We start from the raw sequence: 12054 nt of genomic DNA, 5'->3' as shown, positions 1-12054 counted from the left end.
CTCCAGCACGGAGCCAAGAAGTTAAGGCGATGGCTGCCCCAAATCAGGGGAGACAGGTGCCGCCCACAGGAGGAAAAGTCACCCCAGCTCTGGAGAAGAGGCTGGAGGTTGCAAGGGCCGGCGACAACGAGGGATGCGTGATAGCTATGCTGAGGGAGCTGAACAAGAGCGTCGAGGCTCTACAGCGAACTCAGGCAGAATTATGGAACGCCTTCATTGGAACCAGAGGGCCCCTTCAGCGTGTGCCAAACGTAGTCGGGAAGACCGTGGAGGGAGGAAATAGGAGTGCTCCCGCCCCGGGAACTTCGGGGGCTCCTACCCCAAGGATAATTACCGTGACTACTGCAGCCACCTCGCAGGATGGATTCATTGAGGTGGTGAGGAAGAGGAAACGCCGCCTGCAGATAGAGCCAGCTTCCGAACAGAAGAGGACTGCCACTCCGGGTGAACGCGCGAGAGGGGTGGGAAACCCGAAGAATGGAGAGAGAAGTGCCACAGGAATTGGCCATATATAATAACCATTGATAGGCCAGTCGCTATTTGCCGGTGATTCCCACGTGGTACCACTGATAGGTCAATCGCTATTTGCCGGTGATTCCCACGTGGTACCAGTAGCAATCAACTTGCAAAACTTTTCTTAACACGTCAAATGCTTAAATGATGTAAAATTCTACTACGCAAAACCTTTGGACTAAAGAATCTATCACGAAGCGTTTTGGAGAGTCTAAATATTATCGTTAACGACAGAATACTTTTTTTTATTTTATTTATTCTTACTCCGCCCCTTTCGGGTTTGGAGGACTAACGACAGAATACTTTTTTACGAAATAAATTTCAATTTTGCTTATTGATAAGCAACAAGGTATGTTGTTTCTGAGAATTTAGCACGAATACGATAAAATAATTTCTGGACGAAAGCTTGTTTTCAGAACGTCACATTGTAATTCGGTATATAATTTCAGTAACATTGTGAAAATATTCCCTAATAATAATGGATTACGACGAAAACAATAGTTCAGAAGATTATTATGCTGATGTGCTTTCTGATGTTCCTGCAGATGGTGATTTAGAATAAACAAGTGAAGAAGGAAGTGATGCAAAATCTGTCGATTCAGACATTATTACTGGAGTGCAAAGAAAACGACGGGTCCTGCAGTTACCGAGTTCTTCTGACGAAAGCGACGAAGAAATACATTTAGACTGGACAGAATTGGATACAACTACGAATAATAATGAAGCTTTTAGGGGCTCTCCGGGTCCTACTGTGTTTCCAACAAATACAAGTATGGTTGATGAATTCGTAGATATGTTTAATGGAAACGATTTATTTGAATTTATTGCCACGGAAACAAAAAGATACCACGCACAGAATTGTGAAAAGTATAAAGAGCGAAAAAAAAGTGCCAAATGGTTAGATGTAACGGTTGCAGAACTGAAAAAGTGGTTTGGACTAATAATTATAATGGGACTTGTAAAAAAACCAAAAATGGAGGATTACTGGTCCACAAATCCACTGATGAAGACTCCAATATTTTCCAAGACAATGAGCCGCAATAGATTCAGGCAAATATTGACATATATTCATTTTGCAAACAATGCTAACACGCCTACCAATGGTAATTGACTCTTCAAAGTACAATACCTAATCGAATATTTCTCCAAAAAATTTGAAGAAAATTTCAATCTTTCGCAAAACATTTGTATTTACGAAGGTATGATACCGTGGCGCGGAAAGCTTAACTTTAAAACTTATAATCCATCCAAAATTACCAAATATGGTATCCTTATTCGAATGCTATGTGATTCTGCTACTGGATATATTTCGAGTTTTAAACTTTATTGTGGCGTTGGGCAAAGTTTAAACACGACGATAATGAAATTATTGAGACGTTCCTTTGGAAAATTGCACCATCTCTATATGGACAATCTGTACAATAGTGTTGCCCTCGCAAAAGAACTACTTTTGAAACAAATCCGAGTGTGTGGAAATATAAGACGTGACCGAGAACTACCAGATTCTTTAAAAAATGCGAAATTGAAAAGATCGGAATCCTTGTTTAGGCGACAAGGAGAAATACTTTTGCAGTTGTAGCAAACCTTGAAAAAAAGAATTGTCCGAATGATATCTACAATTTACAATACCGAATTTGTGTACACTGTAAAGATTTGCGGAAAAACTGGCCGAGCGATTCAAAAACCCCGATGCATTTTTGATTATAATCAGCATGTGAAAGGAGTGGATCGAGCTGATCAATATCTAGGTTATTACCCTATATTCAGAAAGACTCTAAAGTGGTCTAAAAAGGTTTCATTGTACCTTTTTAACTGCGGTTTGTTCAATGCGTTTAAAGTATATAAACATATGAACGGAAGTTGTGGTAAAACTATGGCATTTCGTGACTTCCTGCTGCGTGTAGCAAAATATTGGATACAAGACAGAGACATTGAAAGGAATATTACAAATCATACAACACCGACTCATCATCATCAGGATGCACTTCACAGACTTTCTGGAAATTAAAAACACCACCAATTGATACCAATTAGTCAAACTAACCAATGTAAAAGAAGAAGATGTAATGTATGCTATTCACATCGTCAGAGAAAAATCACAAGATTTACGTGTAAAACTTGAAAAGTTGTATTACACTTAGGCAACTGATTTGAAAATATTGTTGTATAATAATGTTGATTATTGATTTATAATAATAATGGTAATTGTTTCATGAATCAACGTAAAATTTTTTCTTCCAAAATATTGCCGGCCACTGGCGACGTTTCACTGCGCAAACATGCGGTTGTGAAAGTGCTAGAGAATTAAGAATAACAATCACGGAGGAAGATTTGTTAAAAGATACAATAACAGCGTTGAAAAACTCGAAAAAATCTCATGAGTATAACAAGAAAGTGTATGATAAAAAAAAAAATAGCTGACGTTTAGTTGGCAGGCGATTTAGTACACGTGGAGAACGGAAACAAGTTGAATAAAAAAAAAATGAATGAATTGAGAAATGGACCTTACGAAATTATAAGAAAATTTTCGGACTCAATATTTGAAATTAACATTGGACAAAAAAGACCAAGGTCAAATTTATTCCATGTATCAAAATTCGGGAGGGAAGATGTAAAGAAACTATCCTTCCTTTAATTAATTTACCGCTTTCTTTCAAATCGTCGATACATACAGCTGACGTATAAGTCAGCTGTTGTAAAAGAGAGGGGAATGATACGTAGGGACGATACGTGTTATAACGAACATTAAATGTCGTTTCTTCTCGATACAGGAAGAGATGTAAATATTAGTCACATAAGTTTGTAAATAAAAGTTTAAATCTTCTCGTTACAGAAAGACAATTTTGTTTTTAACTGTATTCTACCTACACCATAAATAGTCTTATAAAACGACATTTTTGTCCGTTAAAATTTAAAAAGAAAAACAGAAGAAAAATGGAGAAACTACGTTTCGAATTTATCATGAAAGCAGCTACAGACAAGAAGTCGAACGCGCTATTTGTGACTTCCATTACAACACCAGACGGCGAAATTTTTGATCTGCCAGGAAAATTGCAGGATGTGACTAATATTTACATTTCTTACCTGTAACGAGAAGAAACGACATTTAGTGTTCGTTATAAACCGTATCGTCCCTACTGCTCAAGTAAACGCTCGCGACTGATCTCGCAACTCTTTTCTATCCCCCTCTCTCTAGAGAGGGTATATATATTTAGAGAGGGTATACCCCCTCTTTTTACAGCTGACTTATATGTCAGTTGTATGTACCGACGATTTTGACTAACGCGGTAAATTAATTAAAGAATATTTCTTTACATGGAGTTGTAATATCATGGATTAATGGAAATGAATAGGAGCAAGAATAAAGGTCGCCTGCTGAATGTAGTCAAAGATCGCCAAAGTATGATCCACCAGACAGGCTTACAGCGGACATGAGAAAACACAGCATAACGCGTATTTTTGGCAACGGTAGAATTCAAAATCCGCGAAGAGCTTGTAAAGTGTGCACTTCTGCAAAAAAAAAGAAGTTTAACCGCATATATGTGTTCTGCGTGTAACATTCCTCTGCATGTAGGAAAATTTTTTGAAATTTATCACACAAATAAAATATACGGATTCTAAGGGTTGAATTTTTTAAGTAAAATGTTAAAAATATAAGATTATACAAAAAAATTGTGTAACAGTTAGCTTAATGCCTTCTTTAATAATAATTATAATGCAACTACTTATGTTACGAACGATTGCATAAATACCACCGTTGAAGAGCAATAGAACTTGTGCGGCCGGCAAAGTGTTAAGGAGGTTACCAAAGGCATAAGTGAGCTACAGCAGTAAAACAAGGAGTTGCGGAGTTTGTTACCGGCTGTTGCTAAGTCTCCTCAACAAGCTGCTGTAGCTGCTACAAGGTAGAAAGTACAAGCGCTTCCGTTCCTTGTCAAGACGGATTTGTTCAGGTTGTTGGGCGAAAAAAGCAGCGCTAGCAGCTAGGAGCAGCTAGGAGCAGCCACAGTGCAGGTAAATACTGCCAACCCACGTACTGGGGAGAGAACGAAGAAGCAGTCTGCTGACAACAGCACTGCTAAAAAGAAGAATACACAGGAGGAAGTTGGAAGAATGAATAACCCTAGTAAAATGGTGAGGGAGACTACAGAGGATTTCCTGGTATCTATCGAGGAGGTTTCATACTGGGATGCTCTTCTCAAGACTATGGAGAAAATTAACCTCAAGAAGTTAGGCCACGGCAGAATACCCGTTAGGAGGGGTATTATGGGAGCCTTAATTTGGAGTACCCGTGGGAAGCATGCTGCAGATAAGGCGGATCGAATAGCTGAGGCCCAGAAGAGGACGATCCCGGAGGTCAACATTATTCGGCCGCTAAAAATAGGCTCTATCAGGCTGGTAGGTCTGAATGCCGGAGCAAATATCAAAATCATAAGGAATGCTCTGTTAGAAATAAAGGGTAATATAGACCTAAACCAAATTAAGGTTAGGGAGAAAAGAGCTGATAGAGGTCGTCTTGGGTAAACCATTGTTACAGCTACGATAGCGATAATTCAGGCTGCCCTCAGTAAGGGCAAGATAGACTTCGGGTGGTCCTCGGCAAGAATTGTAAACCTTCGACAACAACCGCTGCGGTGCCATCGATGTCTTGCCAGGGGGCACGTTGCTGCGAGTTGTCCAGGCACACCTATGCTTTATTTGTGGAAAACCGAACTATGTAGCTAAAGCGTGTGGCAACAATGATGCGCGTCCGGTATGCAAGGACGTCAGTCATAAGAACACAAACAATCGGGCGGGGTTCTGGGAGTGTCCAGTAGTGCCTCCGCGTAAGATTAGAGACAGTACTTTTGTATCCGTAAGTGCGAGTAGGGTTAGGCCAATCGCAGGTCTTACGGGTGCCGGAAATAGCGTGGAGGACGATGGAATGGCCGTGGACCTGTCTATTCCCACAAGTGTGGGGCATGGAACAGTAGATCAAGACTTGGGCTGCTAAATAGACAGGCTTGCAGAACCTGAGGTGAGAGCAGGGGTCGACAGTGTTAATAATAACTAAAAGTGAACACACACACACACACAGTGTCTACAAATTAACCTGAACCACGCGCACGTGCGCAAGACCTGCTTGCATAGCGTATAGGCAAAGAAGGGATCGGGATTGCTGTCATTGCGGAGCCATAGTATGTAATAAATAATTTACCATTGTTTTATCAATTTTTGAGAGAAGAAATATGAAAATTCTTTAGTTATATTAATTATTACAATTTGCGTACAGTAAACGCACTTTAACACGCCACATTTATAATTCGTGTTACATTTGTAATATATCCGTGTGACAGTTACAACAAGTGATCAAAATTCTGTAAACCACTTGTGCAACTCTTGTTTGAATATACTTTAGTTTCTTCTTCTTCTTCTTCATTCTTTAGTTTAGGCAAGTTGCCTGTTTCGTAACGACGTTTTTCTGCCTATTGCACTGTTAAATTGTCGCACCATCGTTTTCGTGGGCGTCCCGTGCTTCTGCGGCCAACCGGTGACTTATCCCGTGCAATTCTGACGATTCTTCCGTTGTCCATTCTGTTGATATGTTCGTTCCATTCTTTTTTTTTTTTAGTATCCATACGTTAACGTTCTCCACTTTGCATGTTCTTCTTATATCTTCACTTCTCTCTCGATCCAGTAGTGTTTTTCCAACTATTCTGCGAAGAACTCTCATTTCGGTTGTCTCTAGTAACTGTTTCGTTTTCGCTGTGTCTGGTCGAGTTTCTGCGGTATATGTCATAATAGGTCTTACCATTGCCTTGTAGATTCTTGCTTTGGTTTCTATATCCATGCTTTTGTTTCGCCATATTGTGTCATTCAAACAACCCGCTATTCTGGATGCCTTCATTGTCTGTTCTCTTACCTCTGCTTCAACATCACCATACCCTGAGATTTCTATTCCTAGGTACTTAAATCTCATTTCCTGCTGAATAACCTTCCCTTCAATTTCCAGTTTGCACCTTAACGGTGTCTTTGACGTTGTCATGCATTTAGTTTTCTGGGCCGATATCTTCATATTGAATGATTTGGCTATGCAGTTAAATCGGTGTAATAGACGTTGTAGATCATCCTCATTTTCGGCCACTAATACAGCGTCATCAGCGTAGCATAGGATGGTTATTTCTTCGTTGCCCATTTTATATCCTTTTAGTAGTCTTACATTTCTTATTATTTCGTCCATAATGATGTTAAAAAGCAGGGGACTTAGGGAATCCCCTTGTCGGATACCACGACCTGCATCAATCGGTTCAGTCAAGGCACCATTTATCTTTGCTTGGATCTTATTGTTTCTATAGATGTTCTCTATGGTCTTGATAAGATTATTCGGAATTTGCCGGTTATAAAGGAGGTGTATAACATCCTTTAATTGCACACGGTCGAATGCCTTTTCCAGATCAATGAAACACACATATGCTGGTCTGTTGTATTCAATTGATTTTTCTGTTATCTGTCTTATGATGAAAACCGCGTCTGTGCACGATCTACCTGATCTGAATCCCTGTTGTTCGTCTTCTAGATTCGTTAAGCTGTTAATTTTATTCGTACTTTAGTTTTTACCTATTAATCAAGTGATATTCATTTAATAAAACCTTTTTACACCGAAATTCTGTGACCACCTAATCAACGCAATTGATTCTAAGGAGCTTGGGTCCGTGGATTATCGGCATTCAGCACAAATCGTATTTTCTAGAGGATATATTCATCTATTTCAAGGATAAGTACCTCTCATCCATCTTAACATTACAAGTTATTGGCACTTGTTGGCTCTTCTAAGATCATCTAGCCCAGATCCCTGGTAAAGTACCGGCTGAACGGACTGACCAAAAATAGGGCAACATAGTTCTAAACCGTGTAAATTTTCTAAATTTTAAAGAAATTGACCGGGATAAGGAACGTATTTTTCCTTTACCTCCTCTCGAGCCGAATCCGTCAAGGCTCTTCTCCGCCTCGATCACTTGAATTTAGAAGAGGCACGGTTTGTTTGCAAATATAAAATCGAGAATCTCAATTCGGGAAACTTAAAAAGGGGCGCGGACGAAGACGCGCGTCGCTCCCCCACTCCCAAGGAGCGTCCAAAGAGTCCAGCACCAAGACCAAGACCGTTTCGATCAAGCGAATAAGGTATAATCCAAGGTGGGAGTCTCCTTGTGTCACAGGGATCTCACCTCGACTGACTGGACAAGTGACACTCATGATTGACACTGGCGCTGAGATAAATTTACTTAAGAAAAATTGCATTGAACCTTTAACGGAAATTGACAAGACGGACATATTACAATTGACAGGAAAAACACAAGAAGAAACACTTAGAAAACAGGAAGAACTCAGTAACAGGGAATTAGAACGAGAACTTAGTGCCTCCCAGGGATGAGAAATGGTTCTTTTCCCAGGGAGGGACTCATCTATCTGCGGTGCTAGTGGGCGAAAGCGGGAGACCCTACTTCCGGTTCCCAGAGGAGACCCTACTTCCAGTTCCCAGAGAAGACCCTACTTCCAGTTCCCAGAGAGAACCCTACTTCCGGTTCCCAGAGGGACCCTTATTTCCGGTTCCAAGATAGGCCTATACTTCCGGTTCCTAGATGGGACCCTACTTCCGGTTTCGAGAGGAAATCCTTATTTTCGGTTTCTCGTCGACTCTAATTTCGTAAGTTTATCATCAGTTTTACGACAGTTTTGTTTTAATAGATTAAGATTCACAACAATCATCTTTACATTTTCTTTGTCATATGACATTTGTCTTTGTCTAATGCCTCACTATCAAATACTGGTTTAAGTTTTTTTGTTTCAGGTTACACAGGAGGAGGACCACACCCAGACAGCACGAGGACTAAACCGTTATTTTTAATGTAATTTATTCGTTCACAGATTCCATATTATTTCGATTCTATTCAATTTTCACTTCTCGCCTATCATTTTGTTATTTGGTATTCCCCTTTACGCTTCATTCTCGATAATAATTTCAAGGATTTCCCTTTTCGGGACTTTCATTTTCTATAGTTTACACTTAATTGGGATAAGGACATCTTCAGGATGGAAATCCTTGGTCTTCAGAAGCGGTTACCTCCTCGTGGTTAGACCTGGACGATGGCGTTTATTTGAATATAATGTTTAACATATTTTATATTTTATCCATTGCAAGTAAAATCTAGCCAAAGACCGCTTGCCATAAACATTATAATTGTAATTAGTTTCTTTTAACTTCCCAATTAATACCATATTCTTTTACCCCATTCCTTAGTTCCTTCTATCCGTTTCATCTATGGGAACTAATTACCTTATAATGTTTCTTAATAATTATGATTACGAATAAATGAAGTACTTTGATACGTTAACGACTTCTGCATAATCTTTTCTTTTTCAGGTTCGTCTCCCGTTTCGTCTTCCTATATTTTTTAATCAAGGTCTCAAGGGGTAACGGGTGGATTTCTTCTTCGCAAAGGGCGCCATTTGTTAAGATGGAATCAACTTCAGGGAAGCGACCCTACCCACGCTAGCCTTGATTCTATCTTACGCATAAGGATAGAATCATATCCTTGCCTAAAATTACACCCAGACAAAACGATCCTATTTTTAATGTTTTGTTGGCAGGATAAATTAATTATGGAGACAATGAAGCACTTAGTCCAAGAGAAGGGAAAAACGAATCAAAAGAGGGACTGAGTTATATTAAATGGTAGTATGACACAATTATTTTTACAGGTACCATGGAACAGCACAAAATTATATATATTTATTTTTATTGTACTATATTTTATGTAGATTGAAAATTATTATCTATGAAATACACAAAAAAATGCAGTTTTCGACTATGTATTTATCGAAATTATATTGAAGTGTATTAGTTTACAATTAAAATCATCGATATTAATTAAATTCTTTTTAGATGCATTCCTCGTTATATGCATGTGAAAGGATAATCATTGTTAAGTCAAGCTTTATCTGACACATCTATTTCTTTTGGAGAAATGAGCAGATCATCTAGTTCTTGTTCAAGAGCTCCAAAAAGAACGATATCTAATTTTGAAGACAAACTTCCGCAAAGTTCACATGAAAATAAAATAGATGTTATGACTCCCGAATTATCATCAGCTTTGGACAGATCAAATGTCTCTAGCAGAAATGCTGCTTATATCGTTATCGCTGTCGCAAAGAGTTTGGGCCATGATCCTAACAAAATTAATGTTAGCCATAGGTTAATACATAGAGATCGTAATAAAATGAGAAAAATGATGGCGACAGATATAAAAAATAATAATTCTGCTGTCCAGAATTTAGTATTACACTGGGACGGTAAATTGCTCCCAGATTGTGGTGGTACTCAGAAAGTTGACAGGCTGCCAATAGTTTTATCAGGTCTAAATTATGAACAACTTCTAGCAGTTCCAAAATTAAACAGTGGTACAGGATTTAATCAAGCTCAATCGATAGTCGCAGAGTTAAAACGATGGGACATTGTCAATAATGTTAAAGGAATGTGCTTCGACACTGCCTACGTTAACTCAGGTATTACATTTTTGTGCAACTAGATTAAAACTATGTGCTCTAAGCCAAAAATTATGCTTTATCGTCATTGGATTTTTCTCATTGGTTTTTTGTATTGATCATTATTGACTGTGTTTAAAGGTGATGAGAATGGAGCAGCAGTATACATTGAGAAAGCTTTGAATGAAAAATTGCTCTGGTTTCCCTGTCGGCATCATATTTATGAGCTAGTTTTAAAAAGTGTTGCTGAAGTTGTCTGGCCTGTGTCTTGTGGTCCAACTCCGGCAGTTTTTAATCGATTCAAACGAGAATGGTCCACGATCGATCAGTCCCAGTTTGAAACAGGAATGGATGATCTAAACGTCAAGCAAATTTTGTGTGAAAAAAAAACAAGATATTTTGGAATTTATTTTATATCAAATGAAGGTAAACTTAATCAATTAAATATCACTTTGTTTTTATACGACAACTATCATCAACGGATCAATAAAAATATTCTGATTATTTTAGGAATTCCAACCTAGAGGGGATTATAAAGAGCTCTTAACTTTGGTCTGTATATTTTTGGGAGAAGTTCCACCTCAAGGTATTTCTTTCAAGACTCCTGGAGCACACCATCATGCTCGATGGCTGTCAAAAGCAATTTACTGCTTAAAAATTTATTTATTTAAAAGTCAATTTAAACTTGCTAAAGTCGAGCTTCCTAAACTAACACAAGTTTGTATCTTTATTGTCAATGTTTATATCAAAGGTTGGTATAATGCACCAATCATTATCTACGCTCCGTATCAGGATTTCATGTTCTTGAGTAGTATATTAGATTTTAAACACATAAACGTAAAATTTTCCGAAGCTGCATCAACTGAATTTCTTAGACTTTTCTAGACTTTCTTAGAATTTTCTTAGACAATCGTTTTACAAAATTTGTTTCGACAATTGGTTTTCGACGTTGCCTTTAATAACTGAGTTAGAAAAATTAGGAATACAAAGTATTGCAACAGTGCGGTTAAACCGACTAAAAAACTGTGAATTTCCGTCCGATAAACTCATGAAAACTAAGGGCCGAGGAAGTTATGAGATACTTTCTACGTCTATTGACAGGGTCACCATAAATGCGGTAAAGTGGTACGATAATAAGGCTGTTCATTTGATGAGCACGTTTTGTGAAGTTGAACCAATAGACATAGTGAAAAGGTGGGACAAAAAAATAAACAGAATGATCGACGTACAACGACCAAATATAGTAAAAATATACAATCAACACATGGGTGGTGTAGATTTAGTTGATTCATTGATAGCATTGTATCGAATAAAAATTCGATCAAAGAAATGGTACCACCGCATTATGTTTCATTTGTTAGATTTAGCGGTGGTCAATGCTTGGCTCTTATATAAGCGAGATTGCATATCGCATTCTGTAAGCCCCAGCCGTCAGTATAGTTTATTGACATTCAAAACCGAAATTGCATCTTGTTTATGTCAGGAACGCAAAGGAACCCAAAAGAAAAGAGGGCGTCCTGCTTCAAGCGAAGTATATAAACAATTGCAAAATAAAAGAAAAAGGAGATCAAATTCAATACTACCTGTAGAAGACGTGCGAAAGGATGAAGTAGCACATTGGCCAATTTTTTCGGATAACAGAGGACGTTGTAAAAATCCCGGATGTAAAGGAGTTCCAAAAATTAAATGTTCCAAATGCAATGTCCATTTATGTTTAACGCCAAGTGCAAACTGTTTTGTGGCATTCCACGCTTAAGTTTTCATAGACACGGTTTCAAACATTATAGGCCGCTGTGACTTGAAAGTCACATAGTGTAATTACTGCAATAAAATTGTTTGAACCGAAATTTTTTGTTCTCATTTGCATATATAGGTTTATAATTGCTGATTTTTTGTTCCACCAAATTTTTTGGATTTAAAACAAAAATTCGGCCCATAGAGGGTTAATTTATTATTTAAGTTTAATATTTTAAGTTTATTATATATTATATATCGTTTATTATTTATTATTTAAGTTAT

The 12054-nt window shown here is 38.1% G+C and overlaps 4 protein-coding genes across 4 annotated transcripts; all 4 read left to right on the top strand.

The window, feature by feature from the left end:
* The first annotated feature begins 991 nt into the window (after positions 1-991).
* LOC122519048 (piggyBac transposable element-derived protein 4-like) lies at positions 992-2092 on the top strand. Its single transcript, XM_043638210.1, has 3 exons — positions 992-1061; positions 1116-1616; positions 1713-2092. Exons 1-3 carry the CDS (start codon positions 992-994, stop codon positions 2090-2092), a joined length of 951 nt encoding a protein of 316 aa, XP_043494145.1.
* A 7390-nt stretch (positions 2093-9482) lies between these two features.
* LOC122519047 lies at positions 9483-10395 on the top strand. Its single transcript, XM_043638209.1, has 3 exons — positions 9483-10056; positions 10177-10265; positions 10324-10395. The coding sequence occupies exons 1-3, from the start codon at positions 9519-9521 to the stop codon at positions 10393-10395; spliced, it is 699 nt and encodes a 232-aa protein (XP_043494144.1). The 5' UTR covers positions 9483-9518.
* Positions 10264-10920, top strand: LOC122519046. Its single transcript, XM_043638208.1, has 2 exons — positions 10264-10461; positions 10546-10920. Exons 1-2 carry the CDS (start codon positions 10456-10458, stop codon positions 10918-10920), a joined length of 381 nt encoding a protein of 126 aa, XP_043494143.1. The 5' UTR covers positions 10264-10455.
* A 163-nt stretch (positions 10921-11083) lies between these two features.
* LOC122519045 (piggyBac transposable element-derived protein 2-like) lies at positions 11084-11791 on the top strand. The gene has a single exon (XM_043638207.1). The coding sequence runs from the start codon at positions 11084-11086 to the stop codon at positions 11789-11791; it is 708 nt and encodes a 235-aa protein (XP_043494142.1).
* The last annotated feature ends 263 nt before the right edge of the window (positions 11792-12054 follow it).

This window comes from Polistes fuscatus, unplaced genomic scaffold (genome assembly GCF_010416935.1).
Source record: "Polistes fuscatus isolate 324 unplaced genomic scaffold, CU_Pfus_HIC Scaffold29, whole genome shotgun sequence".
Taxonomy (NCBI): domain Eukaryota; kingdom Metazoa; phylum Arthropoda; class Insecta; order Hymenoptera; family Vespidae; genus Polistes; species Polistes fuscatus.
This window is presented reverse-complemented; position numbering and strand designations above follow the sequence as displayed.